This window comes from Lissotriton helveticus, chromosome 1_1 (genome assembly GCF_964261635.1).
Source record: "Lissotriton helveticus chromosome 1_1, aLisHel1.1, whole genome shotgun sequence".
In the NCBI taxonomy this organism is placed as follows: domain Eukaryota; kingdom Metazoa; phylum Chordata; class Amphibia; order Caudata; family Salamandridae; genus Lissotriton; species Lissotriton helveticus.
Window position 1 is genome coordinate 1,807,730,909 of NC_136057.1, and position 27,701 is coordinate 1,807,758,609.

The following is a 27,701-nucleotide window of genomic DNA, read 5'->3' on the forward strand; positions in this document are numbered from 1 at the left end:
TTTATGTTTTTGCTTTTAAAACATAAATAAAAGGCATTGTCATTTTCAATGCTAATAGCTTAAACTTTCGCAAAAGTGAGACCTATTGCATTGAAAATGCTTGTTTAAAGGACGCCCCAGACACTTCTTCCCCAACCTACCAACCTTCAGCGATGGGACAAAACTGCAAGCTTATCTTAGCAAGTCCATACCTGAATACAGCGTGCTTGGAAGAGCAGCACATGCGCTGCTTAGGATCGAACTAAAAAAATTCTGTTTTAATAGCATTATACAATATGCTCGGGTATACAGGAAAGAGCTGGCAGTGTTGGATAGTTGTCAGGGGCTATTTATTTGTTTTTGTGTTAAGCGCTACACATTTAGCAAGTCCATACCTGAATACAGCATGCTTCGAAGAGCAGCACATGGGCTGCTCAGGATTGACCAAAAAAGTCTCTGTTTTAATAGCATTATACAATATGCTCGGGTATACAGGAAACAGCTGGCAGTGTTGGATAGTTGTCAGGGGCTATTCATTCGTTTTTGTGTTAAGCGCTACACATGGAACATTGTTTAATGTAATTGATACCTAGTGTTAATTTGTCCTTTTTTTCAGTGACTTTGTGTGCATGCGTGCGTGTGCATATATGTATGTGTGTGTGCGTGTGTTTATGTGTTTGCATTTGTTTGTGTGTGTTTGTATGTACGTATGGGTGTGTGTATGTGTGTGTGTGTATGTATGTGTGTATGTATGTATGTATGTATGTGTGTGTGTGTGTGTGTGTGTGTGTGTTTCTCTGCAGATTATAGGTTCACATCTCTGCTGGGCAGCCTCTGCCTTTCATCCTTTGGTGTCATTCTCCCTCTGACACGTCATTGGTTTCACACGAGTCTCACTGTGGTGAGAGTGCTGCAGGAGAGTATCAGGGGTACTGGGTCTCTGGATGACAGTTTGTGTAGAATAATCTTTTTACTAGAAAAGTGCTTTAGACCGATGACCCCAGAGCCTGCTCCCTTCCAGTGTGTGGTGAGATTTTTAGGATGTGGGGGCTCTGAAGCGACAACTTTTATAGCGCTTGGGAGCGCTGTATTCACCTGCCTAGCGCCATAGCTGCCAAGGTTTCAGATTGCTATGTGTGACATATTCATAATTTCAGTGTAATTATGAGTGACATTTTAATGACTGTGAGTGACACTATCTCCGTCCCCACTGACTAGTGTCACCCGACTATCACCAGCGCGGCCCAAACATAGCTGCCAAGTTTTTAGTACACACGAGTAACATTTCTATGTTTTCAAGACAGGTATAAGTGATTTTCACATATCCTGTGCAACACCTTTAGTGATACCTTATAAAGTGCAGTGGTTTAAGAAAATGTATGGTACAAAACGAAAAAACATTTTTTTAGTAAGTGCAGTGTGGTACCTGGATTAAATACACCACTCACACCTGACGTGATTTGTGAAGTTGCCCTGACCCTTTCGAACCATACCATACTATACCTTCCTGTAAAATCTTTTAGTAGCATCTAATAAAATTCAGCTGGTAATCTATGGCAGCGCTGCAATGAAAAACAAACATGCCGCCCGGCGTCATTCTGTCTATCTGAGGCCAATCTGCGAAGTGTGTGACACTGGTGGTTAACACCGACAAACAGGGTGGTAAGTGGCTGAAACTACTGTCTACTTACAGTGATGGTTTTCACCCAGAAGCGTGATTGGCACGTCGGTGACTCGCACTGCAATTGGGCTGCTGGGTGCTCATGCCACGAGTGAGCTACCCCTACGGCAGACTTCTGTCCAGGCTGCCGCTGCTGTCCTCACGGAGTCCTGGCAGCCGGCGCTGTAAACCGACAGTGACGCCGGTCAGTCATGGCTTTCCATTAACCCGTCCACTGCACTTATTCCCTCTGCCGGCTCGGAAATTCTAACTGAAGAATGAATGCTGGGGCGGCCTGATTATAATGGCCTACAGCACTGAGCAGTGTGTGGCCGGGCCATCACGTGCGAGCAACAGCGCCACTGCCCCATAATTTGCGGCCGCCTTGGCGCCTTAAGTAATTAAATTCTGGAGGGAGCCTACCCCTCGTGTGTCCCCCCGCATCACCGCCGCAGCCCGGTACAAACCGAACATCGCCGCCGGCCTGCGACCAGGAAGTCAGGCAGGCCGGGCGCGACAACCGGAAACAGGAAGTAGGAGGGCGGGAGCCTACCCCGCCTCCCACGGAAGAGCCGCGGCTGTTTTGAGCACCGGAGCAGGCAGGAACCTACCCAGCGCCCCGGTGCCGAAGGAGGGAGGAAGAGTCCTGCTGCCGGGCCCTACAGCTGCCGATGAGAGGAGAGCCGCCGCACGAAGGAAGCCGGTGAGTGGGGCTTCGTCTAGTGGCTGAGCTGCGAGGGTGGGGGGCATGTGTGTGTGCGCGCGTGCGGCGGCGGGGGGCTGTGTATGTGTGTGAGCGTGCGTGCGTGTGTGTATGTGTCTTGGAGTCTGTGTGTATGCGTGTGTGTGTGACTGTGGGGGGGGTGTGTGTGAGCGAGTGTCTGTCTGTCTGTGTATATGCGCGCGCATGTGCACGGCGCGGGACGGAACGTGCACGTTCGCGCACCCAAATCTGGTAGAAAAGCTCGTAACACTCTTTTGTCCCTCATTCCCCCGAGACCGGCAACAGTAAGTCTCCAGCCTGGACGCATCCTTCGGATGCTAATTCCAGGCGAGACCTAAAAAGGGGGGGAAGCTGGCGAGAGAAAAGAAAAGGTAGATGCAACAGACATCTTTGACCATTAAAACCACATTTTAGACAAAAATTTGTGAGCCTCTTCTGCATTCATGAAGAGATGAAACTGACCTTTTACAAGCACATTCAACTTCAACTGTTGCACCACAAATGCTTGGGCACCCTGAGTTCTAAACATGCTTGCTAGTCTTACAAACTCTTTTTGGCGATGTGCTGTAGAAGCTGACATGTTAGAGAAGATGTAAAACTGGATATTTTCTGAGGTGGAGATGCCTTTCCTCTAAATTGCTTCCGACAAAATCTGTACTTTAATATAATAATCAGCTAAATTCACCTCAATGGTGCGTGGATACTTAGAATTGGATGAGCATTGAGCGGGTGCACAATGGGCTCTAATGATGGACAAATCCCATGAAAAATCATGCAGCACAAGGGTGCTGATCAAAGAGTCCACCAGCTGAAGCACATTCCGGCTTTCACTCCCCTCTAGAATCCCCACCAGGCGTAGATTTTAGCGTCTTGCATAGTTCTCTAGTTCTTCAACCTTTTACTCCAAATATTCCTTTTTCTTTTTCAAGTTAAGCATCCCCTTGCTGTACTGACACCATCTTGTCCTCCAGGTCTAATATCCTGGATTCTGCATCTTTTAGTCAAACAGTAAATTCCAACATATTTTCCTCTATTTTAGTTCATCTCTCGTGAAGAGCTGCAACCTCTTATGCCTGTGAAAGCTTAAACTCTGAGTTCGAGCAATATAGAATCAAGTATAGCTTTCACTGGATTGAGCAACTGTCTCTCTGTGGGCAATCCCCTCTTGTTCATGTCTAGATAGAATAAAGTTGGGTCAAACACTGCTAGACTCCGTAGCTGACCTGGAAATTCTACTCCGGGTTCAGCAGTGGAATCACCTGCTGAAAGAGGTAGGAGTCCTGTTCACTGCATAAGCTTTTGCTGTGCTCATGACTCTAGTGGTTGTACTACTTCTGCCAATACGGGCACAGACTGTGCCATCACAGTGCCCAAACAGATTTTTGCTTGCTTTACTAACAAAGGATATTCTGTGGGTCTTGCTTCCTTTATAGCACTTACTGCAGTCTCCGTCGTAGGTCCTACTTACTCGCAGTGTTAATAATAATCCTCTAGGCCAGCTTCTCACAATCTGCACTCCCCACGGGAGAGAGTAATTACCCACCCACTTTCCTAGCGGCCAGTTGCACTCACCTCTGGACATGGGGCTGAGTTGTCCTGTAGCCGCCACTCAGCCGCTTGTGGAAGATTTCTGCAGCACTTGTGCCCCGAATGCCTTAAATAATTGCTCAAACACACAAACCGATAAAGTAGGGTCCTAGGGCATATTTAGAGACCTGGCGTGGATACATCCCCCAAACACTGAACAAAGCATACACAAAGTATCTACGGGTCTAACAAAGAAACCAACAGCTACCTTTGAGAAACAAACAAACAGATTGTATACCTCAATGAGGGATTACCAGTCTAAGTACGGATACCCATCAGTCATCGTCCGAAACCACCCTAGTCATCATCTGGGCCTCCTTCAGTTCTTCCCATAGTGGCTCATAAAAGATGTGATTTAGGACCAGGTTGACATGTTCTACATCTAATTATGAGGGGTCACCTTTGACCATTTAACACTCTTGGCAGATATTTATTTACACTGCCATATAGTTTTTAATCTTGGGCAAGTTGGGCGACCGAATAAAAGTGTTTTTTCTCTCACTTACCCAATCTTAAGTCACTCACTCTCAAACACCTTTCACGCACTGCAATCTTTTTTTCATCTTTAACCATCACTGAACACCATCATTTTCCATCTATGAGGTGACCCCTTGTCTCATAATTAGATGTAGGACATGTCAACCTGGTCCTAAATCACATCTTTTATGAGCCACTATGGGAAGAACTGAAGGAGGCCTAGATGATGACTATACAGACTGTTTGTTTATGTTTCTCAAAGGTAGTTGTTGGTTTCTTTGTTAGACCCGTGGATACTTTGTGTATGCGTTGTTAAATAATTGCTCTACTTTGCTCCGCTGCTTCGTTCTCCAATGTCGACTGTGCCGAGCGATTTCCGGTGTTTTGAGTTCACATACATCACTCCTGCAGGGAGATGTGCCTCTTCAAAAATGGTGAAACTTCAACTCTAACATGCGATTCTGCGTACGGCACTGGCTGCCTCGATTGCAGAGCTGACCTCAGGAACGGAAGCCTTCTGAGAAGGGGACACAGGGAGATCCATAAACATGCTTAGTGGCAGAACATGCAGGCTATGACTACCGCCGACGTAATAAGGATCTTACAATTAACCAACTTTTAACTAAATCAACAGGTTTTGGATAACATCAACCTTTTAAAACTCAGTGTAAAAGAGATGTGTAATCACTAGTAAAGGCCTGTATTGCAAAAATACCTTTGGCTGCATTATAAGCTATCGAAGCACAGTCACTAAGTTACATTAATAAATATAATTACTTATGCCTACTATCCCTATTGGGTTATATATAGGTCATGAAACAAGACTCTTCAGCCACCTCTCTCTTGAGCTATTCTTTCAATCTGACTTTAGGTGTAACATATCTCCTTGCAGTCAGCCTTCAGGCAACGGCTTCAGGAGTTTCTTGGCCTTCCTCTTTTCCTTTTCCCTTGAGGATTCCAGGTCAGGGCTTGCCTGGAGTTGTTTGATGTGGACTTGCACAGGGAGTTGTTAAGTCTGCTACCATAGGTCATTGTTGCTGATAGCATCTGGCCAGCGGATTTAGATATTTTCCTCAGGCAGGTGCTGACAAAGGTCTGGACTTTTTTTGGTAGTGGACACTGTTGTCCTCCAAGTTTCTGCTCTATACACAAGGACCTTATTTTATATTGGTGTTAAAATGTCTGAACTTGGTTAGCAGAGTTAGGTTCTGGGAGCTACAGATCTTCTTTAGATGAATGAAGGTAGTCCTTGCTTTGTCGATTCTTGCCATGGCATCAGTGCCTGTGCCACCCTTCTTGTCTATGACACATCCCAGGTAGCTGAAGGCCTCATCCTCTTCTAGTGAATCAAATATACCTTTGCGGAATCCCAACTTTGGAAACACTAACTTGGCCTTATTTCCAGTTCTATCCAAATGATTTGCATCAAGTTATGTTTAACAGGAAGAATATGGTGTGCTTATTGGCAGGTTATCCATTATGTTTTTTGGTTGTTTACTAAACTTATTAAAAAAGTCATTTGATGAGAATTCGCTCAGAATATGAATACTAAACACATGTTTTCTAAAACCCTTACAGGATGTTTAAAGTCACTGTGACTGAAAAGCAGAAAAGTGTTTCCCACTAAAAAACTTAAACTTGAGTTTTGGGTCGAAGACATGAACATGCATAAAAGGCTTACAAGTAGATTTACAACACTGTCTTTGGGCTAAAATTATCTTTAAAATGTGGATCAAATGCAATTTTACCTGAAAGCCAACATTTACCAATTTGACCGAAGGTTGTTATTAAGTTTAAATATGGTTTACTTTCAATAGGAGATAATGAGTGGATCGAAAGAGATGCGACCAATTCTCACCTCTGGGGTCAATTTAGTGACTAATATTCAGGATATGATTCACGTGCTGTTTTTTGCCACCGATTTCTGTATTTTCAAGAGACATTTATAAGACATCTTTTTTTACTGTTAACTAGAAACATATAAAGATACACTACATTTATTGTTAAACTCACTCTGGGTGAACAGGTTATTGATTAACTACATTTTTGGAGCTTTTCTTAAACTGTAATATTGTTTTAAAGAGTACTGTAAATGTATGACATTTACAAGGATGTTTTTATGGTGGTAGTGTTTATGTGGAAATACTACTGAAATAAATAAGTTAATAGTGCAAGATATGTTGTATTAAAGCAATACAGCAATAAACTGGATTATTCCTGACTCTGTAGCACCTGTAGTTTATTAGGTTTTGGGGAAGATTTTGACACGGTCATGGATAAATATCTAAGAAAAATGCCACGGTTCATTTTGGCTGAAAAAGAATGAAGTACCATCAGATATTTGAATTTTTTTAACCATACACATCATCCTATGTAACTATACAATGTGAATTCTCTTTAACTTCCTGTGTAATTTCCCTATGTATCCAGGTATTGTTTACATGCATATGGGTGCCCCTGAATGTGTTCTCCTTAACTGATGTGAATGTTGCTTCCCTTACGCCCATTTTGACCAGCGACAAGCCAGAAGCAGGAGAAGGGATCTTACCCTACCCCTGTCAGTCGTGTGGTATCCATGTGTAGCATGCTCAAGTAACTATAAGGGGTAACTCAAACATTTGACTGCAGCGAACAAGTACTTCGCTTGAATGGGCATAGATTACTTGAATTAGTTCATATTACCACAAAGGGTGGAAGGGAGAGCATGAGGTTGATGGCCAAGGCCTGTTGATGGAAGCAGGCCCTTGTCCTTCAATCCATGTGAGTGACAGAAGACATGAATACCAAAGTAAACAAGTGAAGCAAGCTTGGCTCTTGGGTATTCATTGAGGTGGGACATTTGCATGGTTTATTCCCTCAAACTTGGTACACCCAACAACATTTGTCTTGGTAGAGGTACACTAAAAATGGGAGATCAACTAATTTCTATATTTTCAAGTAAGTATATGTTTGCAGTTTCATTGTACATTTTTCCATTATTTTAATTCTATTATTGCCTTCTATTCTGAATTCTCTTATAATTCCCACTCCATTTCAGAAAAAAGCCTTCTCCGGGGAGAATTTAACCTAGTGTACTTTGTCCCTACGAGCAAAAATTGTTATACAAATATAAGCCAAATTTCATGAGATAGTGGTTAACGCTTGAGCATTGTGTTGTGCAAAACAAACAGTTCCTTCTAGATGAGTAGTTTTAAATACTCTTTTTCAATACAATATGGCATATACTTCCACAATTCACTGAATTGCCTTGTCATGCACTCCAATAACATGTGAGTGCTCTTTGAGTTTCTTGGACATGAGGATTGAGGGAACATCCACATGCGTGAGCTTTCTCTTTTGATAGATTTATTCATTACGAATCACAACCTTTGCAATGCTGCTTTTTTAGCAAGGGCTCTGATCTTGAGGGCAATGTAGCATTACTGAACTCCCGAACCGCTGATCTGTAATATACTTAAAAAGCACATGGTCCTCTCCTTTATTCATACTCACCCTCGCAATCTTTCCTGAATCCCAGATTCTCCAGAAATGGCACCGGTGGGCGGTCCGCAGTGTCCTCAGATTTGGCGACAAGAACCTCCTTGACAGCATCAAACCCATTCACAACCACCTGGTTATTCCAACCCATTTGGAAGCTGAAGACATTCCCAAACTTCTTATTCAGCTGGAAGGAAAATTGAAAGTAGATCATGAGATCATTGCAAACATGTATTAGGTTCACTAGAGGCACACACGGAATAAGGACCCAACGATGGGGTGCCTTTCAGAAGTGCCACAGACTTTTACTCACATGACTATATTACCCCAAAAGGTATAGCACTGTTTTACAATGCATCACCCAATAGGGTTTCACCAGCTTCCATTATGAGAATGCCAGAAGAGTGACAAGCTCAACTAAATACACAAACCACAGCACATACTCATAACTCTAACATGGAAAAGCTTCCATGTATAAATAGTAAAGTATTCCATAAATATAAATTATAGAATATTGAGAAATGTGAACGAACATGCATTCCGTATAGTTGAGCAAATTAGGAAAATGTATTGTTGTTAATAAAGTTCTCAAAAAATGCTCTTTAAATGCTAAAAGTTTTCAATATCCACAAATCCCCTAGGGCACAGTATGGTTCAGCTACCAGACAGTCATTGCTTAGGACACTCAGTGGAGAAGTGGAGAATAGACCCCTTCCCGCCCCCTGCCCACCCTCTACTTCAGCTGATTGGGTCACTGCATGGCATTTTCATTTTATAAAAGGCAACTATTTAAAGTTTATGAGAATACTCATGCCTTACATCATGCTTAAAGTATACCAAGTGCCACTGATAAAGCATGTTTAGCTGATTGGCCATAAAAAGCTATGGGTAACATGAAATGGGATGAGCACTAAACTCAGACATATTTACCCTCATTGGCTTTATGATCCATTTAACTGATCCCAGGATCGGACACTTAAGGCTGAGGTTTGTAAAAAAAAATCAACAGTTGACCATTCATCCTAGCCCTAATGCTCACGATCACCTCACACATTTTAAACCACCAGACAATTTTGAATGAGCCAGCAATCGCTTTATGAACCTTCTTTTTATGCTCTCATAAATTTTCACTGCTCATGCTCAATAAAAGTGGAAACAAAACAACTGTTAGACTACTATTACTTCATCATAAGGGGAAGCACTCGCTTGCAATGTATTATCAGGTCACGTCCAGAGCGAAGGAGCCGAATGGTGGGTGACAGTCTTTTGTATGAGTCGCCTTCTCCTGCCTCTCTTCCAGATGCAATAGAAGCAGACGAATCTTAACCTCCACCATTCCATTTACATGAGGCAGATATTATGAAACCATCTAAAAACACACTAAAACAAAGTCTGAAAAATATGATTTCAAAAACAACTACTTTCCTCATAGCAGTTCCTCTGCACATAAGAACATGTATCTCACATACCGTCTTACCCATGGGTCATATGGACAGCTGTGCGTATTGTCCATTCAGTGTAATTTTCACTTGTTTGCTCGTTTCAGGGATGTTTTGGTGTTAACTTATTGATCTAAGTTATTTTAAGCCTTTTATCATTTTACTGATGTGACTTTCTGTGATGACCTCAGTATCAAAGGTCATGTGATATCACTTCTTGCAAAGTCATTAGTATGATCATTCCTCCTCATTCCTAAAGATTTTGACAACGTGAGGGGTCTGGAAATGGAATTATAGAACATGGAAAGCTGAAATTTTGAAGAGCCACCCCCTAGTGGCTTTCAGAGTTTGATATGTGCGTCCTCGTATTGCCCTCACTCTGAACGCACTGTGATCAATTCTTTAGTCCCATGATTGAGAACACCCCCCAACCACACCACAACAGAGTATGCATGCATAAATAAATACACAACACAACTTTTGTTTGGGAAAAATATTGCTGCAGGTTTATTCCATACAAAGTATGCAATATGGTGGGTTATCTTACGGGAGATCCAAGGGCAGGCAGCTGTTCCAACCTATGCTGCCCTGCCCGCCTGATGAGCCAAGCATTGTTGAGAATCCAATCAGTGCTACCTTTATGGTGGTGATCCCCTTACCTGATCACGTGATACATTGCTCCATTATTACTCATGCCCTTTCAGGGCAGAGCGTAGCAAGGCAGCCCCCGGATGTTCAGGCCCACAACCGCCCGAAGAACTACCGGGGCACTGACGTAATTATTCCACACCTCTCCCCAGAGGCTCCTGGGATTTGGCTCTAGCACCCCTATTGTGCTCTTGCAGAGGTACCCTTCTGTACCTATATGCTTCCAGATCGCCCTGTAACTCCGCATACTACGACAAAAGAAAACATTACTACATTCTATGTACTTCGCCTGCCAACCCCATGCAGGGTAAGCGGTAGGGTGGGAGACGGTGTGTTCGGCGCAAAGAGGCCGCACAGATGGCCGGGGGAGGCATAAATACCTCCCCACCTCCTCAGAGCGCCAGAAGTGACACGCCTGGCGCGTCTGGTAAGGAGACTCCTCCTAGAGTCCCACATTAGTAGTGGGGGTGGGGAAATGCCCAAATTGCACTAACGGGACGCTGGCAGCCACATAGTCCCATTATTGGCAACACACCCCACCCACACCACAACAGACTATGCATGCATAAATAAATACACAACACAACTTTTGTTTGGGAAAAATATTGCTGCAGGTTTATTCCATACAAAAGTATGCAATATGGTGGGTTATCTTACGGGAGATCCAAGGGCAGGCAGCTATACCAACCTATGCTGCCCAGCCTGCCTGACGAGCCAAGCACTGAGGAGAATCCAATCAGCGCTACCCTTATGGGGGTAATCCCGTTACTGGATCACACGACACATTGGTCCCTTATTACTCACACCCCTTTTAGGGCGGAGCGTAGCAAGACAAGCCCCCGGTTGTTCAGGCCCACAACCGTCCGAAGGACTAACGGGGCGCCAACGTAATTATTCCAGGCCTCTCCCCTGAGGCTCCTGGGATTTGGCTCTGGCACCCCTATTGTGCTCTTGCAGAGGTACCCTTTTGGACCCATATGCTTCCAGATCGCCCTGTAACTCCACCAAAGCTCTGGAGGCGGCCACCGTCGCCTAAAGAGCCCCCCCACCAAAACAGTTCCTTTCTCACTGCAACCTGCAATTTACCGGGCCTCATTCATGTCCAGTAGGAAAAGACCCAGGCCCACCTGTGCCAAGTGCACCCAAACGTTGTCAAAATAACCTTTGGTGTTCGCCCGGCATAGCCATGCCTGATGAAGCAAAAGCCCGTTGTTCTGCGAACTTGCGCATGGAGCAGTTTATTCTTCTCTGGGAATGTACCAATACCTCGCATGACCTGCAAGAATGTGATGGCCTCCCAGGAGGGAGCTCACTCTTAAACATCGCTATATTCCTTCAAGCGGATGTGTCTCCCACCTCCTGCAAACTGTAGTTGCAGTCCTTCTAGCCTTTTGTGCTTCCCAACACCTACCTCCCCAATTTATGGAACAACAGCACACTTGCTTAGAAGAGAGCTTCCACAACCAGCCTATAGACTGGCTGTGCGGACGGGGCATTTCGTGCATCACTGAAGCGACCCGTAACCCACCCTGGGAGCAGAGTGCACCTACTTTGTTGAAGTTGACCAGACTTGTGCACAGACCTTTTGATTAATAAACCCTGGCGAACAAGACTGTTCGTATAGCGCATGCTGTTGCAGTCACAGCAACCATTTGGAGTGACAACTTACGCCACCTACCAGGCTTAACTAAAGCTCGATCACAGATACACACATACCTGCTAACCAGCTGTGACTCTTAATGCTCAACCCAGCTAATGACCTAGTACTTCGTTATTACACTGAATATTGCCTCCCACAAGATCAAGCTGCACATGAGCATATGGTCTTACGTGCTGGGCCGAGGTGCAGTGTGCACTCTGGAATTGTCAGCAATGGTGCTTCAAACACCTTTCCAGCCCCTCTTGGAGCCACGGCACAGATTCTGGCCTAACCAACTGACGCATGTCACCTGGCTAACTTGACGCTGCGAGATTTTGATTGCACCCTCATCTGACAGCAGACTATCTGCTGTGTCGCCTGTGCAACGTCCGCTCCCTGTCACTAGACGTCCCGTTCTATACCTCTGCTAACAGGCTACCTTCAGGGAAGCTGGAGTGAACGGTTGTATGTTGTGCATCTGACCATAAGAACCTTGGTTTACTTTGTCACGGATCAAATTGTTGCATTTTTCACATCCTAGAACATTCCCAAAAAGGGGGGCAGGGGCGTTCATACTGACCACCCTTGGGCCACCCCATAGGGGGAAAATTACCTGCTCCATTAAATTTTAATAATTGTTGATCACTGGATGCGGCAAATTTTCTTTTACATAGTAGCCTTTTGTGCTTGACACCTTGTTTCCCCATTTCTTGGGACATCAGCACGCTATGTTGGCTGACAGCGTCACCACCAAGCGAAGCTACCATAGCTAACCGGGCAGGCCTTTGAGCTCAACTTCAAACCTTAAATACATACATTTTACCTGGGCGTACCTCTAAATGAGCAAGACTCCACACAGCTGTAAGGCCAGAGACACACCTATATGTATTGTGCCCACTATTGGAGACAACTCACCCCTTTGTGGAGCGACAACTACACGGTGCCTACACAAGTCACCCAACAGACCAATTGGCCCTGACTACCTTGTGTTCTGGTGCCAGGTTTGGAAAGCACCTTGCCAACACTTGCTGTCCCCTGGGAACCACCCAATGGCCGTGCTCTGGCCGCAACGCGGCGATGCCCTCGTGTGGCATTGAACCCCATGTCAAATAAGAGTGCCACTCCAACTACTTAAACCTACCCCTTGACCATGGGCGGAGTCTAGCTCTACCCAAACATTGCTGGTATAACCCACGGGTACGCCTCCTGTTTAGTTCAATTTAGTAATTCACGGCACTGGCAACCACAAGGGCCTACTACTGGGCTGTGTACATGCGGCCCAGGGTGACCTTAAACAATCTACTTGGTGTGGATGGGTGCTAACATTACCTGGCTGAAGTGCAATCCCTTTGACAATCACTCCTGACAAGATATGCCAATGCTGGTAGAAGCAAGAGTTATCCAGCCCTCCTTACTTCCTGTCCCAGTTATCTGAGTAAATTAGTGAAAGATGCACATTTGAACTGGTAGCGAATACTGTTACTTACGCCTGCAAATGCTCTGCTCAGAGCAGCCCGCCAGACAATGGCTTCCATTGAAAGGCAGTGCCAACAGACCTCCAAGTACTTAAGGCTGTACCTCTGAGTAGGGTTCTAATCTAGCAAATGCCCGAGCATCGGATACCGCCTGTGGCTGTAAGCCGCTCAGTGCTACTGATGCCTTGGCGCTTCCTGACCCACAGCCAGTTCACCCTGATACAATCCGCTCGCGACTGTGACTCAACAGTGTTGCGAAAGCACGAGACATCCTACCCTTGCCTTAGCTCTACATCAGGCTCTCATACAAGAGCCAACCACAACCTTGTGGCCTAAAACATTTGCCCTGTGGGGCGGTTGCTAATGGACTGCAAACAGCTCCTAGGCATTCTCTACCAATGTTGAAATTGGAGTTTCTGGTTGGCTAGGGTATGAACCTAAGCCCTGCCGAACCCACCTCTCTAGTCAGGAGAAGGGAGTGCACACTTAGGCTGACACCTGCCCACCCCCTAGGTGGCTAGGCAGAGACTTTGGCTTATCCCAGAGGCAGTGTAAATGTAATGTGCCCACCGCCCTCCAACAGTGGCACACTACAGCAGACACTACCAGGTTACTTTAATTACCCTTCGTATCGTCCATCCATGAGAGACTAAGTTCCATCTGCCCCTATTACCCTGTGCTACCAAACCTCATCATGACATCACAGGGATAACATAACTCACTAGGTCAATCGGGCCACCGTCCAACATCTCAGTTAGCACAACCCCGTAGTTGCTGGTAGGAACTGTACTTAGTATAACACAGCACAGAGTAAATGTAAAATTGTACTTTCCCACCATTGGGCTGGTAACCGATGGCCAAAAGACAGAACCTGGTCATGAGATCCCAGTTTCCTAGAGTAAAACAATAATTATCCTGCACCATTAACGGATGTGCTACATGCACCCATGCCCTATCCACCTGTTGCTACAGTGGGCAGCCACCCCCTGAAGGCAGTAGTCTGTCCATCTCTCCTCCGAGTTTCTCAGCTATAGGGGCTCCAGATAATCTCAGGTGTGAGAAAAGTCTTTCTAACGTAGCCAACCGACGGTTTATACGTAAGTGACTGGCCGGCAATATGGTATGACCAAACCAAGGCTGAAGCAACAGGAGCATGAGGCCTTGAGCAACGGGTGTCTTTGTGTACTGGAAACATTAATTAGCCGCGCAAAGTACCAAGGACATCCCCTAAATGCGAGTCACCAGATCATCAAAGAAATATTGATGGATTTGAGACCTATGCCCCATCCAAACTACTGAATTAAAATTGGTTAGACTAGTTCTTTGAAAGCAAAGCATTGGATGACTCGCTCATCAAAGTCAAAGGACATACCAAACCACTTTGGTCTACCTTGCTGAGAAGAATGGAGCAATGCCCATTATCGGTATTAGTAAATGAAGGCATTATTCATTCATGTACAGCCAAAGTGGGGAACACTGCCCCCAAGTGGCCTTCCTACTTTGTGGCACCCTGGCAGTACAAATTGGTTTAACACACCAATAATCAACTACGAACCTGCGACCATAGCGGCACCGATAATAGCCCAATAGCGCGTTTGACAGCCCGGCCAGATAATTAACGGTAATTGTCATTGTCCAGCAAGGTTAGAACATGCAAATGCCATTTTTTCACCCCAGATGTGCCGCAATCCCATAATCCTTAGAAACGGGAGGCCAGCGTCTACGCATTGGCCTCTGGGATTACATATGAAACTCCTCAAAATTAGCAATTAGCGTGTAGAGCCCTCACTAACACATTCCATGCACCTTTAAGAAATTATTCACATCTGTAATCCCCTTTCCAACAAATAAACTAATCAAGGGACATCCCTTCACAAACCAAGTCAGGTAGTTTGTCGTGTTTTGACACTGGGGCACAGTTTGCAAGCAGTCCACTAAACTCTTTCCAGGCTGTTGAAAGACAGCCCACCTTTCATGAGGCTCCCGGGATGGTTAGAAGGAAAGTACCTCCCCATAACATGTGTTTATTGATACTCAACTTTATGGTGATCAACCTCAGAAGAATGGAAAGCTAGGTGAGCCTGCCGGGAATGACATGTGAACATGGCTAAAGGCCGGAACCCTGCATTGGGTGCCCTGACCCGCTAGCAACTAAATTCCTGTCTGCATTCCATACAGGGGACTATGTTTATTGTATTTTCGCGCAGGAATGTCCACACATGTAGCGCTCAATCATTACTGAAAATTATCTGCACTGGCAAGTTGTAACTGAAGCACCAGTAGGTTGCAAAATGCTGTTGCTCCATGTGAGGCTAAACTCGGTGTTGTGAAGTGCTCATGAGAAAATGAGAAATTTGTGCATTACTGGACCCTAGCTTTCAACGTATCTGTGCTGTAGTCCTAAGTCCCAAAGGCTATTCACAAACCAAGGCAAGGAAGGAGCGGTACAACTTTGGGGCTCCCGCAAGAGCATGCGAGCAGTTGCTGCATCGGTCAGCCTCGCAACCCTCCCTTACATATATTACACCATAAACCCGCTCTATCTGTGAGATGCTTCCTGGACAGGTAACTCGCTACAGGCCAGCACGTTCGCCTGCCACAAAGCATGACCCAGAGAACTGAGCCATTCAAAACCTTGTGATTTAAATTAATGTAAAATCATGTATCCCGCAACCCGCAGCATGGCTTTAAAACACTGGAAAAGGAAAGGGCAAGAGTATATCTGCAGCTCTAACCTCCACCAAGGATATGCTAGAGCGAGGGAATGAATGTCGCCAATGAAGAGTACCACCCTACATCGTGGATGCTTATTTCGATGAGTTCAGGGTGACTACACAGTTGGCCCCAACGCCAGGTTCGAGAGTATCCAGACCTAGGGCATGGCACGTAGCTCCTCCTATGCAGGAGTTAGGGCCGGTGTTACTGCGAGGGCGACGCACCATCTATACAAAATATTTTAAGGGGACCTCAGCTGCTACCTGGAAGGGCCAACCAGCACACCAAGAACAAAGGCAGGATGGGGCAGACCTGGAGAGCAACACCCCGCCACTCGGCGACGGAGCCTGCCCACTGCACCCAACGTGGACACAGGCACAGCGCATCTCAGCTACCTCACCCCAAACCTGACAGGGCACTCCCTCCTAAAGACTTCCCAGTGACGGTGTAGCAGAGGCGGCCCATGAGCCCATGGGCGTAGGAAGTGTGGGGGACGCGGGGGACATATCCCCTCAGATTTTGTAGTGGGGGGGGACGTGGGGGACAAGGGTGGGGGGGACGAGGTTATGAAAGTATTTCCCCTCTCTCTTCTGTCTGTGGCAGGGCCATTGGTATGTCAAAGCACGAGTGCTTTGACGTGCTAATGGCCCTGTACTTGACCTGTGACTTTCCCTTTTGTTCTGCTGCAAAAGCTACAGGAATGTTTTCACACCTCTCCCTCACCGCAGCCACTGTCTGCAGTCTGCATTTCCAGTTCAAGGAAGAGGTAGTTTGTTGATTGCTGACTCTGCAGGGCCGGCGTTAGAGTTGGTGGCACCCAGTGCGACCATCTCTGTGGGCGCCCCAACACACTTTTAAATTTGGAGTTATGCGGGAAAACAATGCTGGTGTAATGTTTGTTAAGGGACTCCGATGTATGGCGCTCTGAGCACATGAGATGTAAAATGTGCTATTTACTGCATTCTTGAAAACAAGAAAGGCATTTGGACTAGATGCACACAAGGTAAAGGAATAGAAAGAGGTGCCCGAAATGCAATAGTCGCACTCTGCTGAAAGGCATTGTGCGGCACACACGGTGACAGGTGCAAGGCTAAGTGAAGCACAGCTACTGTACGGTGTTTAAACCAATGAGACTTCTAAAATGAAATGCAAAAAAATGACATCTGATGCTCTATAAGACACGAAGACAAAGTATTAGCAGGTTAGGCCAGGGTGTCCACCCACCATTTTATCCACTTTTGTAGTTTTCATATTGTGCAAACTTGGCCGGAAGGGATCACTGTGCTTCATGTGAACACCAGATTATAGTACAGAAGTCAGATTCATGTTTTTTCCAGGTACGGGGAAATTAAATACTTTGCCCAGAGTCACAGTATAGTGAGCCAGGGCCAGGACTTTAGCCTAAGTGCCCAGTTGCAAAGTCAGGCACTCTATGCGTTAGGTCACATCTGGTATCCTGGCCACTTGAATTTGTCGGATGGCAGACTGTATATGCATGGAAAGCGGTGTAAGAAAAGTCCATACCAGCCTGTACACACCTTGATAGAAGCGGAAAACTGGTACTGGGCAGACTGTACACACCAGAGCAGCACAAGCCACAGCAGTGTAAAGAGGGTCAAAAAACAGACTGCATATAAGGGATAGCAGTTTAGACACACAAGTAGGCTGTACACCAGAGGAGTAGCGTAAAGAGAGATGAAGGCATGCTATACACAGCACACAGGGTTGCTGGGACCCACTGGCCTGAAGGACCCATTTTCTTTCTTGCACTGGGGTCCATGACACACTGTTGGCCTCTGGTAGAAGGAGAGCAGTGTAAATAGGCACAGGCAGACTGTCCACCACTGTAAAGTAAGACAGTATGGATCAGGACAGCAGTGTAAAGGGGGCAGGCTGTAAAGTAAAAACATAGACAAGCAGACTGTTCACAATGAAACGTAAAGGCATGAAAAACGGCGAGACAAGGAAGGCTTGTAAATACCAAAAGACAAGAGCTGTGTTTTCAGCCACAGTGCTTTGCCTCAATTTCCTGTAATGGATGCTCGGGTGAAGGCCAGTGCTGTTCCTCTCCTGTATCTGAGGGTTGCTCCTGCGAGGGCCCACTGGCTTGTTGTCAGAAGCCCGAGGGTGCACGGCTGCTTAGACTAGCTGTTGTTGCACAGCACAAGCATTGGTACAGTGGTGGACTCAGGGCCCAGCAGCAGCTCTTGCTGCATGTGCAACGGCAGAGGAGGCATCCTCAGAGGATCATATTATTGCCCGTGTACATCCATCTGCAACCATGTGAGCGCATTTGTCCATCTTCTATTTTCACAATGTTGTGGAAATGGAAGAGGACAGTGCATGCATTTTGGTCAGAGGCAAATGACGCCACCTAAGCTTGGTGCCTGGTGCAGTGGCATCAGTCGCACCACTCTAAAGTCGGCCCTGGCTGACTGCATACTGTCCCTCCTCAGCCCAGACCCTACCTCATTTGACTGTTTCACACTGCGCAATTCAGCAACTCAAAGCCTAATGTTTTGTTGGAATGTTTATTTTGAGCAGTTGAACCTTGCCCTGGAACATGAGAACAATTAGCATCAAACATAGTCTAAGCTATGTTACATTATGTTGTGTCAGATGTGTTGGTCTGTCCTAATATTTACACAAATAACTATTTAAATACCACTAATCCAGGCTGTTCAACCGCTTTAAATCACACATACACATTATACGTTCACAATAAACCATATGTGTGTAAATCAATTTTCAGGATGTGTTGCATAAGATAGTGAGGGTTACAAGGTGTAGGAGTCACATGTCCTTTCCTTTATAATTAGTTGTGCTATATTATAAGGATTACAATTCATGAACTGCAAGTAAATTAAGGATCTCTGTGTTAAAAATAATAACCCATCAAATAAATATTTGTCATCTGTATATCACATGATGTGCTTTGCGTGAGACATATTAACCCTCTATGCTACATTGATTCAAAACTGGGACTAGACAAAACAACTGTCTCTCCAGCAAGAGCATTCACCTCCAGACCTATATTACCATTATTATCATTATTTCCTGAGATTTACTGGGTACATAAAGAGCACTGCACCAGGTGCCTTCACCCCATAGGATATTTTAAAATGCAGAATTTCTAACCAAATAAGCAGAACAGATATACAGCCATATTTCTCCTTGTTGCCAATTTCTTTCTGGCAGAGTTTTAATATATAAATATATAAGTGGAGGCCTAGTCCTTGCACCAGGGTTGCATCACTTTTTGGTACATCTTTGACGCAAACTCTAATTTGTTAAATATTGTAATGCGCTCAAATGTACTCATGATAGACCTGCTTAACATATGCGAGGTTTTAGAATCTGATGTGATTCTTTGTGATATCATTTCCAGTGAGGTCATGTGTTGTTATGTCACGTGTGATGTCATGTGCTGTGATGTCACTTACATACTGCCTAACTTGGTTAGTGCCCCACTTCTTTTTTTTAGGACTTGTGCCCTGTTGGGAGAAGTATATTAGAGAAGTGGTGTTGGCGGTTGTGGGAGGCTGACTTAGGATATGGTGCACATGCACATTCTCAGGAGTGATGCACCTTGCACTAATACAGGCAACCCGTATGGTGATTATAGTGGTCTTTGATAACCATATAAAGCTCTCAAAGTGATAGCTGTGGAGAGAAGCCTTCAGGCTTATCTTGAAGGAGTATTAAGCAGCATGTTTTACCACATTTGATCAACAGTGTAAATTAGATGAAAAGGAACCACACAATGTTTATAAAAAAAAGGCTTTTTATTATGCAACACAATCACTAACACATTGGTATATCTCCTACCCCGAGATATCAACAACACACACAAGAATACTTCAAAATAATTAGGTAAGTAGCACAAATATACACTGCTGTCCATGGGAACACCAAACCATATGCAAAGAAAGTGTAATGCAAACTTCAAGGAGAATGGGATTTGGACCGGAAAACTCATAGGTGATGAGAACACAAAGAACTACTCAAGGTAAGGACCCAGGAACCCCAAGGGGCTGTGTGCAGAGTAAAAACACAGCTGCATGCCCGATGGAAATCAATGGAGAAGTTGCGGTTGCAGTTTTACAGAAGAAGGACCCTTGCCTGAGGACCCTGAAGAAACGCTTTGGAAGTTCGGGAGGTTGGAGAGTAATCCCACCCATGGATGACCCAGGAACCAGGTTACCTGCACCAAGGAAGCATAGGGGTGAATTGACGTCGGAACCTGCCAAAGACTACAAAGGAATTCTTCAAAGAAGATGCTTCTGAAGAAGCATGTGAAGGTGTCCGGTGGAATCCAAGAATGGATTCTTGAAGAAAATAACCTGCAAGCAGAGGGGATAGAGTCTATGCCACTCAGAAGTGACCAGGAGGCACAGAAGCACATTCCCCACCAATGTTGGGAAGTTGAAGAGGGAAGACGGTGACCTTGTTGCTGCAGCTGCGAGGACCAGGAGATACTGAGGCAGACCAGGAGCCATGCACAAGCTGTCCCATATCGGGTGTCGGTGTTCAGGTGGTTGGTGTCTAGCAGGAGGACCAACGAGCCTTGGTAGCAGCAAATGGTGTGGAAAGTACACAGATGCAAACATTGGGACCAGTAAGATTCAAGCGACTCACCAAGTGCAGGAGAGTCAGAGCAGGACCTGAGCAAGCAGGGGAGCCCACTGAAGCAAAAGAAGACCCTCAAGAGGACCCACATGCTGGAGGCACAGGAGTCACAAGAGGACTTCAGGCAGCTCATAAAAGATGGAGGCCCACAGTGCAGAGGATACAGTGAGGATGCTGATCTTCGAAGGATGAGGTTCTGAAGGGTCTTGTAGCCCAAATATCTCTGGAGTGCAGAGCCACCAAGCCTTGGCAACAGCAATTCATTGCAGTGCATATGATTTTGGTCCCAGCGGCTTTGATGAGCTAAACTGTCCTCAAAATTGCAGAGAAGACAGGTCAGGCCTCTAGGGGCTGCAGAACCAGAAACTGTGTTGCTGGGCCACGTGAAGTTGGTTGGATGACAGGAGCAGCAGACCGGTCAGCTTTGTTGCGGTGCCTGCTGATGCAGGGGAGTGACTCCTTCATGGCAAGGGAGATTACTTCGGATGTCCTTGATGCCCACAGGCCTTCTGGAGAACTTTAGTGATGCACAGACTCAGATGACGCAGAAGACTTGAAGAACAGCGAGACCGGGAACAGCAGGAGCCTTCCTTGATGCAGCCTCGGGTCCAGTCAAAGTCCGACGAAGTCCAAGTGCTCAAACAGTAGAAGAGTGACTTGGTTTCAAAGGTGAGTCTTGTTCCACGAAGAATCGGAGGACCTACCCATGGGGGAGCCCTTAAGTACCCTAGGGAAAGGGTTGGAACTACTTTGGGGTCCCTCTCAGAGGAGGGGCCGGACAGAGGGGAGGATACTCCCCTTTTCTTTGTCCATTTTTGTGCCAGAGTGGAAACCAGGGGATCCTGAACTGTCTCAAACAGAATTATGCATGGCAGGCATAAATGTGGCCCTTCAAAGTAGTCTGGTATCACTGGCAAGCACCCCCACCCCAGTCCAATATAATAAGTCCTGTCTGGGAGGTGGTCACACCTCCCTGTGACAGGAAACCTATTGTTCTACCTTCCCTTGCTCAAGTTGAGCTCAGCAGCAGGAGGGCAGAATCGTGTCTGTGGTCGGCAGCACTAGGTTGCTGGCAGACCCTAAAAGGCTGTTACTTGGATTACAGGGAGGGTCATCTGAGGAGCCCCTAGTACTTGAGATCATTCTTCTAGCACCAGAGTCAGTGTTGGGGTATGATTCCAACACGTTTGATACAAAACATGACCAGGTCCAGTGCAGCCATTATTTAGTTAGATATCTCATAATAACTGATGTCCACTTTATACCTTAAAATGACTTATCGCTCTTACAAAGCCTGGAGAATCACCTCCGGGGCCTGTAGGGGTGTCCTGCTCATGCAGGGGCACCATCACATTTGTAACCAAGCATCCTGCCCACCATAGGATTGACATAGTTTTTAAGTGCAGTGACCTCAGATATAAGGAACTTAAAGCTGTTGTGAGAGGTGCAAGCACCATCTCACACAGGCTTTAATGGCAGGCCTGCAGTAGTTTAAGTGGACTCCCACGGGTGGCAAAATACATGCTGCATACCTTTTTGGCATATACTAGCAACGTATAATGTATAACGTATAATGTTGCACCAGTAGCCAATTGTGGATCTACCAAAGTACTTACCAGAGGCAATTTTGGGCATAGAGCACAGTTGCATGTGTACTGATTAGTAGGATCCCAGCAGACTACAGTCAAAATACACTGACCCCAGGAAAAAGTGGGGGTAACCAAGAAAGCAGATCCTACTTTCCTACACCCCCGCCCCAAATGTAAAGATGAGGCTAACCTTGCCCATTTGAGGCTTCTTTGTCTTAGTTGAAATATCTGGAAAGTCCATCTTTGTTGGCATGGTTACTCCCAAGTCTATGTTCCACTGAAAAGTCCATTCCCTGTAGGAAAATGGACCATCTCAAAAGTTGGAGTTTTTCACCCTTCACCTGTTTAAGCCATAAGAGGGGCTTATGGTCTGTCTGAACAATGAAGTGAATGCCAAACAGGTATGGCCTCAACTTCTTTAAGGTCCAGACCACAGCAAATACCTCTCTCTCAGAAGCTGATCAACGCTTCTCCCTCGGGTCATCTTTCTGCTTATAAAAGCTACTGGTTGACCCTGGCCCTCTGCATTAAACAGTGACAATACTGCACCTATTCCTATCTCAGAGGCATCAATATGGACAATGAATGGTTTGGAGTAGTCTAGACTTTGCAGAATTGGAGCAGAGCACAATGCTTGCTTCGGTTTATCAAATGCCTTCTGACAGCTAAATGCTAGATATGCTGCACTATAAGCTTCCAGACCTGTTAAGACTTTGTTCACCAGCCTCTGAAATGTGGTAGGTGCATTTTTTAAACCAAAAGTTATCACAATAAACTGATAATGTCCGCTGGGGGTTGAAAATGCTGTTTTAGGTTTGACATCCTCATTGAGTCTGATTTTGTCAGGTCAAATGTACTGAGATATTTGGCAAGGGCCAAAGTATCAATCAGTTCATTTGCCCTTGGAATTGGATGGGCATTAGCCCTAGTGACTGCATTGAGGCCTCTATAGTCATCACAAAAAATCATTTCTTTCTGATCATCCTAGCTGTGAGATTTGGGTACAAGGACTACAAGGCTAGCCAAAGGGCTGTCTGAAGCCTCAATGGCTCCCAACTCTGGCATCTTTTGGACCTCTGTCCTGATGCAGTCTCTGACATGGTCAGGCTGTCTGTACATTTTACTCTTCACAGGCATGCTGTCATCTGTGTCCACTTCATGGGTACACCAGGTGGTTTGACTGGGTGTCAGAGAAAAGAGACCAGAAAACTGAGAACCTGTCTACAATTAGCTTGCTGTTGATCAGTGATTCTGTCTGCCAAGGCTACTCCTTCAACTGAGCCATTGTCAGGGTCCTGAGAGAGGAGATTAGGGAGATGATCACTCTCTTCCTCCTGTCCCTCATCAGTGGTCATGAGCAAGATCATGTCAGCCCTGTATACAAAAGGTTTTGAGCGAATCACATGAAGTACCCTGTTTGGACTTCTTGGAGTACCTAGGTCAACTTTCGGCCACTCCACTTGTCTTAGCGAGCTGCTGGGGCCACAGGCCCCAACACCCACACTTTCTGTCCTGGCCAGTGAACAGTAAGTACTGCATTTTGGCCAGGTCAAGCTTTCTGAAGCTCCTGGCTGGCTTCAAGGTTTTTGCTGGCCGCCTTCATATGCTCAGCCATGTCATGTGAGAAAGCAGGCCTAGAACATAGTCTACTATGTCCTGTTTAGGAGGCTTGAGAGGTTGCTCCCATCCTTCTTTGACCATACATTATGGACCCCTAACTGTATGTCCAAACAGAAGTTCAAATGGGATGTAGCCCACCCCTTCTGAGGAACCTCTTTGTAGGGAAAGAGAAGGCACCGTAGTAAGACATCCCATTTTCCCATCAGCTTTTCTAGGAATCCCATGATCATACCTTTGAGGGTCTTGTTGAACCTTTCAACAACCCCATTGCCCTGTGGATGGTAGGCTGTGGCAAACTTATAGTTTACACCGCACTCTTTCAACATAGCAGTGATGTAGCTAGACATGAAGTTAGTACTTCTGTCTGACAATACCTCCTTAGGGAACCCAACTCGGAAAAAGATTCCTAGGAGAGCCCTGGCCACTACAGGAGCTGTAGTGGTCCTAAGGGGAATAGCCTCTGGATATCTAGTGACATGGTCTACCACCACTAAGATAACACTATATCCAGATGCTGTTGGAGGGTTTAAGGGACCTGCAACACATATCTCTACCCTCTTAAAGGGAATCCTAACCACTGGCAGAGGGATTAAGGGGGCCTTTGTAGTGCCACCTGACTTACCACTGGCTTGGCAGGTGACACAGGACTGATAAAACTCCCTGGTGTCCTCAGACATGTGGGGCCAATGAAAGGATGGGGCAAGCCTTTACCATGTCTTGCTTTGCCCAAGATGTTCTGCAGGGGGGATGTTGTGTGCCAGGGTCAATAAGAACCCCCTGAACTTTATAGGTATGACCAACATCCTGGTAGCACCAGGCTTGGGGTCTCTACTTTCAGAAAGTCCTGTGGGACCTTCTGAAATGTCCTGCTTCCTCAGCAGCAGCTTGATGTCGGAGTTGTTCAAGAGAGGGGAAGGCCTTTAAGCATGGGCGTAAAATCCGTTCCGCTCGCGGATTTGCGGATTTTCGGCAAATTCGCAATCCGCGAACGCTAGCGAATTTGCCGAAAATCCGTAAATTCGCACGCAGCTGATTTTTTTTTCTTGGTTATACAATTTTGCGGCGCCCGGCGTTCACTTACCGTCATTCAGCGTTTGCCTGTGCCATTTTGGATCTTGCTGCGAGATCCCGTGGGAGATTGGCGACCGCGATTACGTCATCGCGCACGCCACCTTGCACAGCGAGAGTTTGTCAACGCGAGTACGCCGTGAAAACGTATCGCGGGAGTTCGCAATTGCGAACCCGTAGATGCGGCGGGCAGCAACAATCTCGCAGTCGCGAAAATACAAAATTTGCAATTCTGCACAAGAAATCCACCAGCAAGCAGCATAAACCTTCTGGAAATGATGATTTTTATCAGAATAACTTGTCAGGTTGACATTTGCCTGCACTTTTTTTGGCAAGCAGTCCATTTGGGGGGGGGGGGGAAGTGCCCCACAGTCTCCAACTTCCTGTCCCTGTCCAGCAGGCTCCTCCCAGTGCTTTCTTCATGTGCTGGTCACTTTCATTCGGATTCTTCACCTGGAAGGATTACTTTTTGTGGATGCTGCTGGATATTTGGATTTGAGGCCTTTTTGACTTTCTTTGGATCACTTTTGGATTAGAAATTTCACAAGTAAGTTTGTTTGGGGCATTACAGTTGCTGCAACTACAATTTTGGAATTTTCGATTATTTAATTTAATTAATTTAATTGCGGGTTTATATAGCGCTAGGAATCGACTCCCGGAGGAGTATCTCCACGCTTCGACCGCTGGGGAACCCGTCCTGGCTCACCCTGAGAGATGGTCCCTGATGGGTATCTCTAAGGTGCGACCAAGCATCCCCGGCGGTCTGGGGGGGGCCGTTGTGAAGATGAGGCAAGCTGATGCCCAGAGTTGCCGAGTGTGGTTTCTGACTAGAGTAGGCACCGAGGCGAGAATTATCGAGTCCGCTGACCCTGGTCCACGACCCTGCCGCGTCGGGAATCGAACCCTGGGCCCGGGCCGTTCTCTGCTTACGGGTCTGCCGCCTCTAACCAGTGAGCCACACTTCTCCAGTTGTTGTTGGGGCCTTTTGCCCAGGGGTACTCAGTGGTGGGTGGACTGAGTCTTTCTGTGGGGTGTCTTGAATTTAAACATCATGGAGGGCCTGGATGGCTTGGAATTGTGCTGATTTTTCTGTGATTTTCGTTTTTTTGGGCTGTTGTTGTGGCCTTTTCACCAGGGGTAGTGAGTGGTGCATGGGCCTAGTCTTTCTGTGGGGTGTCTTGAATGTAAACATCATGGAGGGCATGGATGGCATGGGATTTTTCTGATTTTTCTGTGTTTTTCGATTTTTTGGGGTGTTCATGGGGACAGGCCATGTGGGTGGGGGCCATTTTGAGTGCTGCTACAGGCAGGCCCTGGCCATGTGCTGGGAGGCAGGGGCCATTTTGAATGCAGGCAGTGTTATTATGTCTGTTCCCATTTTGCCTAGCTTTCAACCTTTATGCCCAAAGGTAGTGAGTGTTGCATGGGCCTAGTCTTTCTGTGGGGTGTCTTGAATTTAAACATCATGGAGGGCCTGGATGGCTTGGGATTGTGCTGATTTTTCTGTGATTTTCGTTTTTTTGGGCTGTTGTTGTGGCCTTTTCACCAGGGGTAGAGAGTGGTGCATGGGCCTAGTCTTTCTGTGGGGTGTCTTGAATTTAAACACCATGGAGGGCCTGGATGGCTTGGGATTGTGCTGATTTTTCTGTGATTTTCATTTTTTTGGGCTGTTGTTGTGGCCTTTTCACCAGGGGTAGTGAGTGGTGCATGGGCCTAGTCTTTCTGTGGGGTGTCTTGAATTTAAACATCATGGAGGGTCTGGATGGCTTGGGATTGTGCTGATTTTTCTGTGATTTTCGTTTTTTTGGGCTGTTGTTGTGGCCTTTTCACCAGGGGTAGTGAGTGGTGCATGGGCCTAGTCTTTCTGTGGGGTGTCTTGAATGTAAACATCATGGAGGGCATGGATGGCATGGGATTTTGCTGATTTTTCTGTGTTTTTCGATTGTTTGGGGTGTTCATGGGGACAGGCCATGTGGGTGGGGGCCATTTTGAGTGCTGCTACAGGCAGGCCCTGGCCATGTGCTGGGAGGCAGGGGGCCATTTTGAATGCAGGCAGTGTTCTTAGGTCTGCATCCATTTTGCCTAGCTTGCAACCTTTATGCCCAGGGGTAGTGAGTGGTGCATAGGCCTAGTCTTTCTGTGGGGTGTCTTGAATTTAAACATCATGGAGGGCTTGGGATTGTGCTGATTTTTCTGTGATTTTCGGTTTTTTGGGCTGTTGTTGTGGCCTTTTCACCAGGGGTAGTGAGTGGTGCATGGGCCTAGTCTTTCTGTGGGGTGTCTTGAATTTAAACATCATGGAGGGCCTGGATGGCTTGGGATTGTGCTGATTTTTCTGTGATTTTCGTTTTTTGGGGCTGTTGTTGTGGCCTTTTCACCAGGGGTAGTGAGTGGTGCATGGGCCTAGTCTTTCTGTGGGGTGTCTTGAATTTAAACATCATGGAGGGCCTGGATGGCTTGGGATTGTGCTGATTTTTCCGTAATTTTCGTTGTTTTGGGCTGTTGTTGTGGCCTTTTCACCAGGGGTAGTGAGTGGTGCATGGGCCTAGTCTTTCTGTGGGGTGTCTTGAATGTAAACATCATGGAGGGCATGGATGGCATGAGATTTTGCTGATTTTTTTGTGTTTTTCGATTTTTTGGGTGTTCATGGGGACAGGCCATGTGGGTGGGGGCCATTTTGAGTGCTGCTACAGGCAGGCCCTGGCCATGTGCTGGGAGGCAGGGGGCCATTTTGAATGCAGGCAGTGTTCTTAGGTCTGCAACCATTTTGCCTAGCTTTCAACCTTTATGCCCAGGGGTAGTGAGTGGTGCATAGGCCTAGTCTTTCTGTGGGGTGTCTTGAATTTAAACATCATGGAGGGCTTGGGATTGTGCTGATTTTTCTGTGATTTTCGTTTTTTTGGGCTGTTGTTGTGGCCTTTTCACCAGGGGTAGTGAGTGGTGCATTGGCCTAGTCTTTCTGTGGGGTGTCTTGA

At 46.2% G+C, this 27,701-nt stretch overlaps 1 protein-coding gene across 2 annotated transcripts in view; it reads right to left on the reverse strand.

The window, feature by feature from the left end:
- LOC144753066 (cytochrome P450 2D17-like) overlaps window positions 1-27,701 on the reverse strand; it is a 317,121-nt gene that overhangs the window by 221,809 nt on the left and 67,611 nt on the right. For both annotated transcript variants that reach the window (XM_078640860.1, XM_078640868.1), the window contains exon 2: window positions 7,920-8,091. In XM_078640860.1, the coding sequence (XP_078496986.1) occupies window positions 7,920-8,091 (172 nt within the window). The remainder of the gene's footprint in view (window positions 1-7,919; window positions 8,092-27,701) is intronic.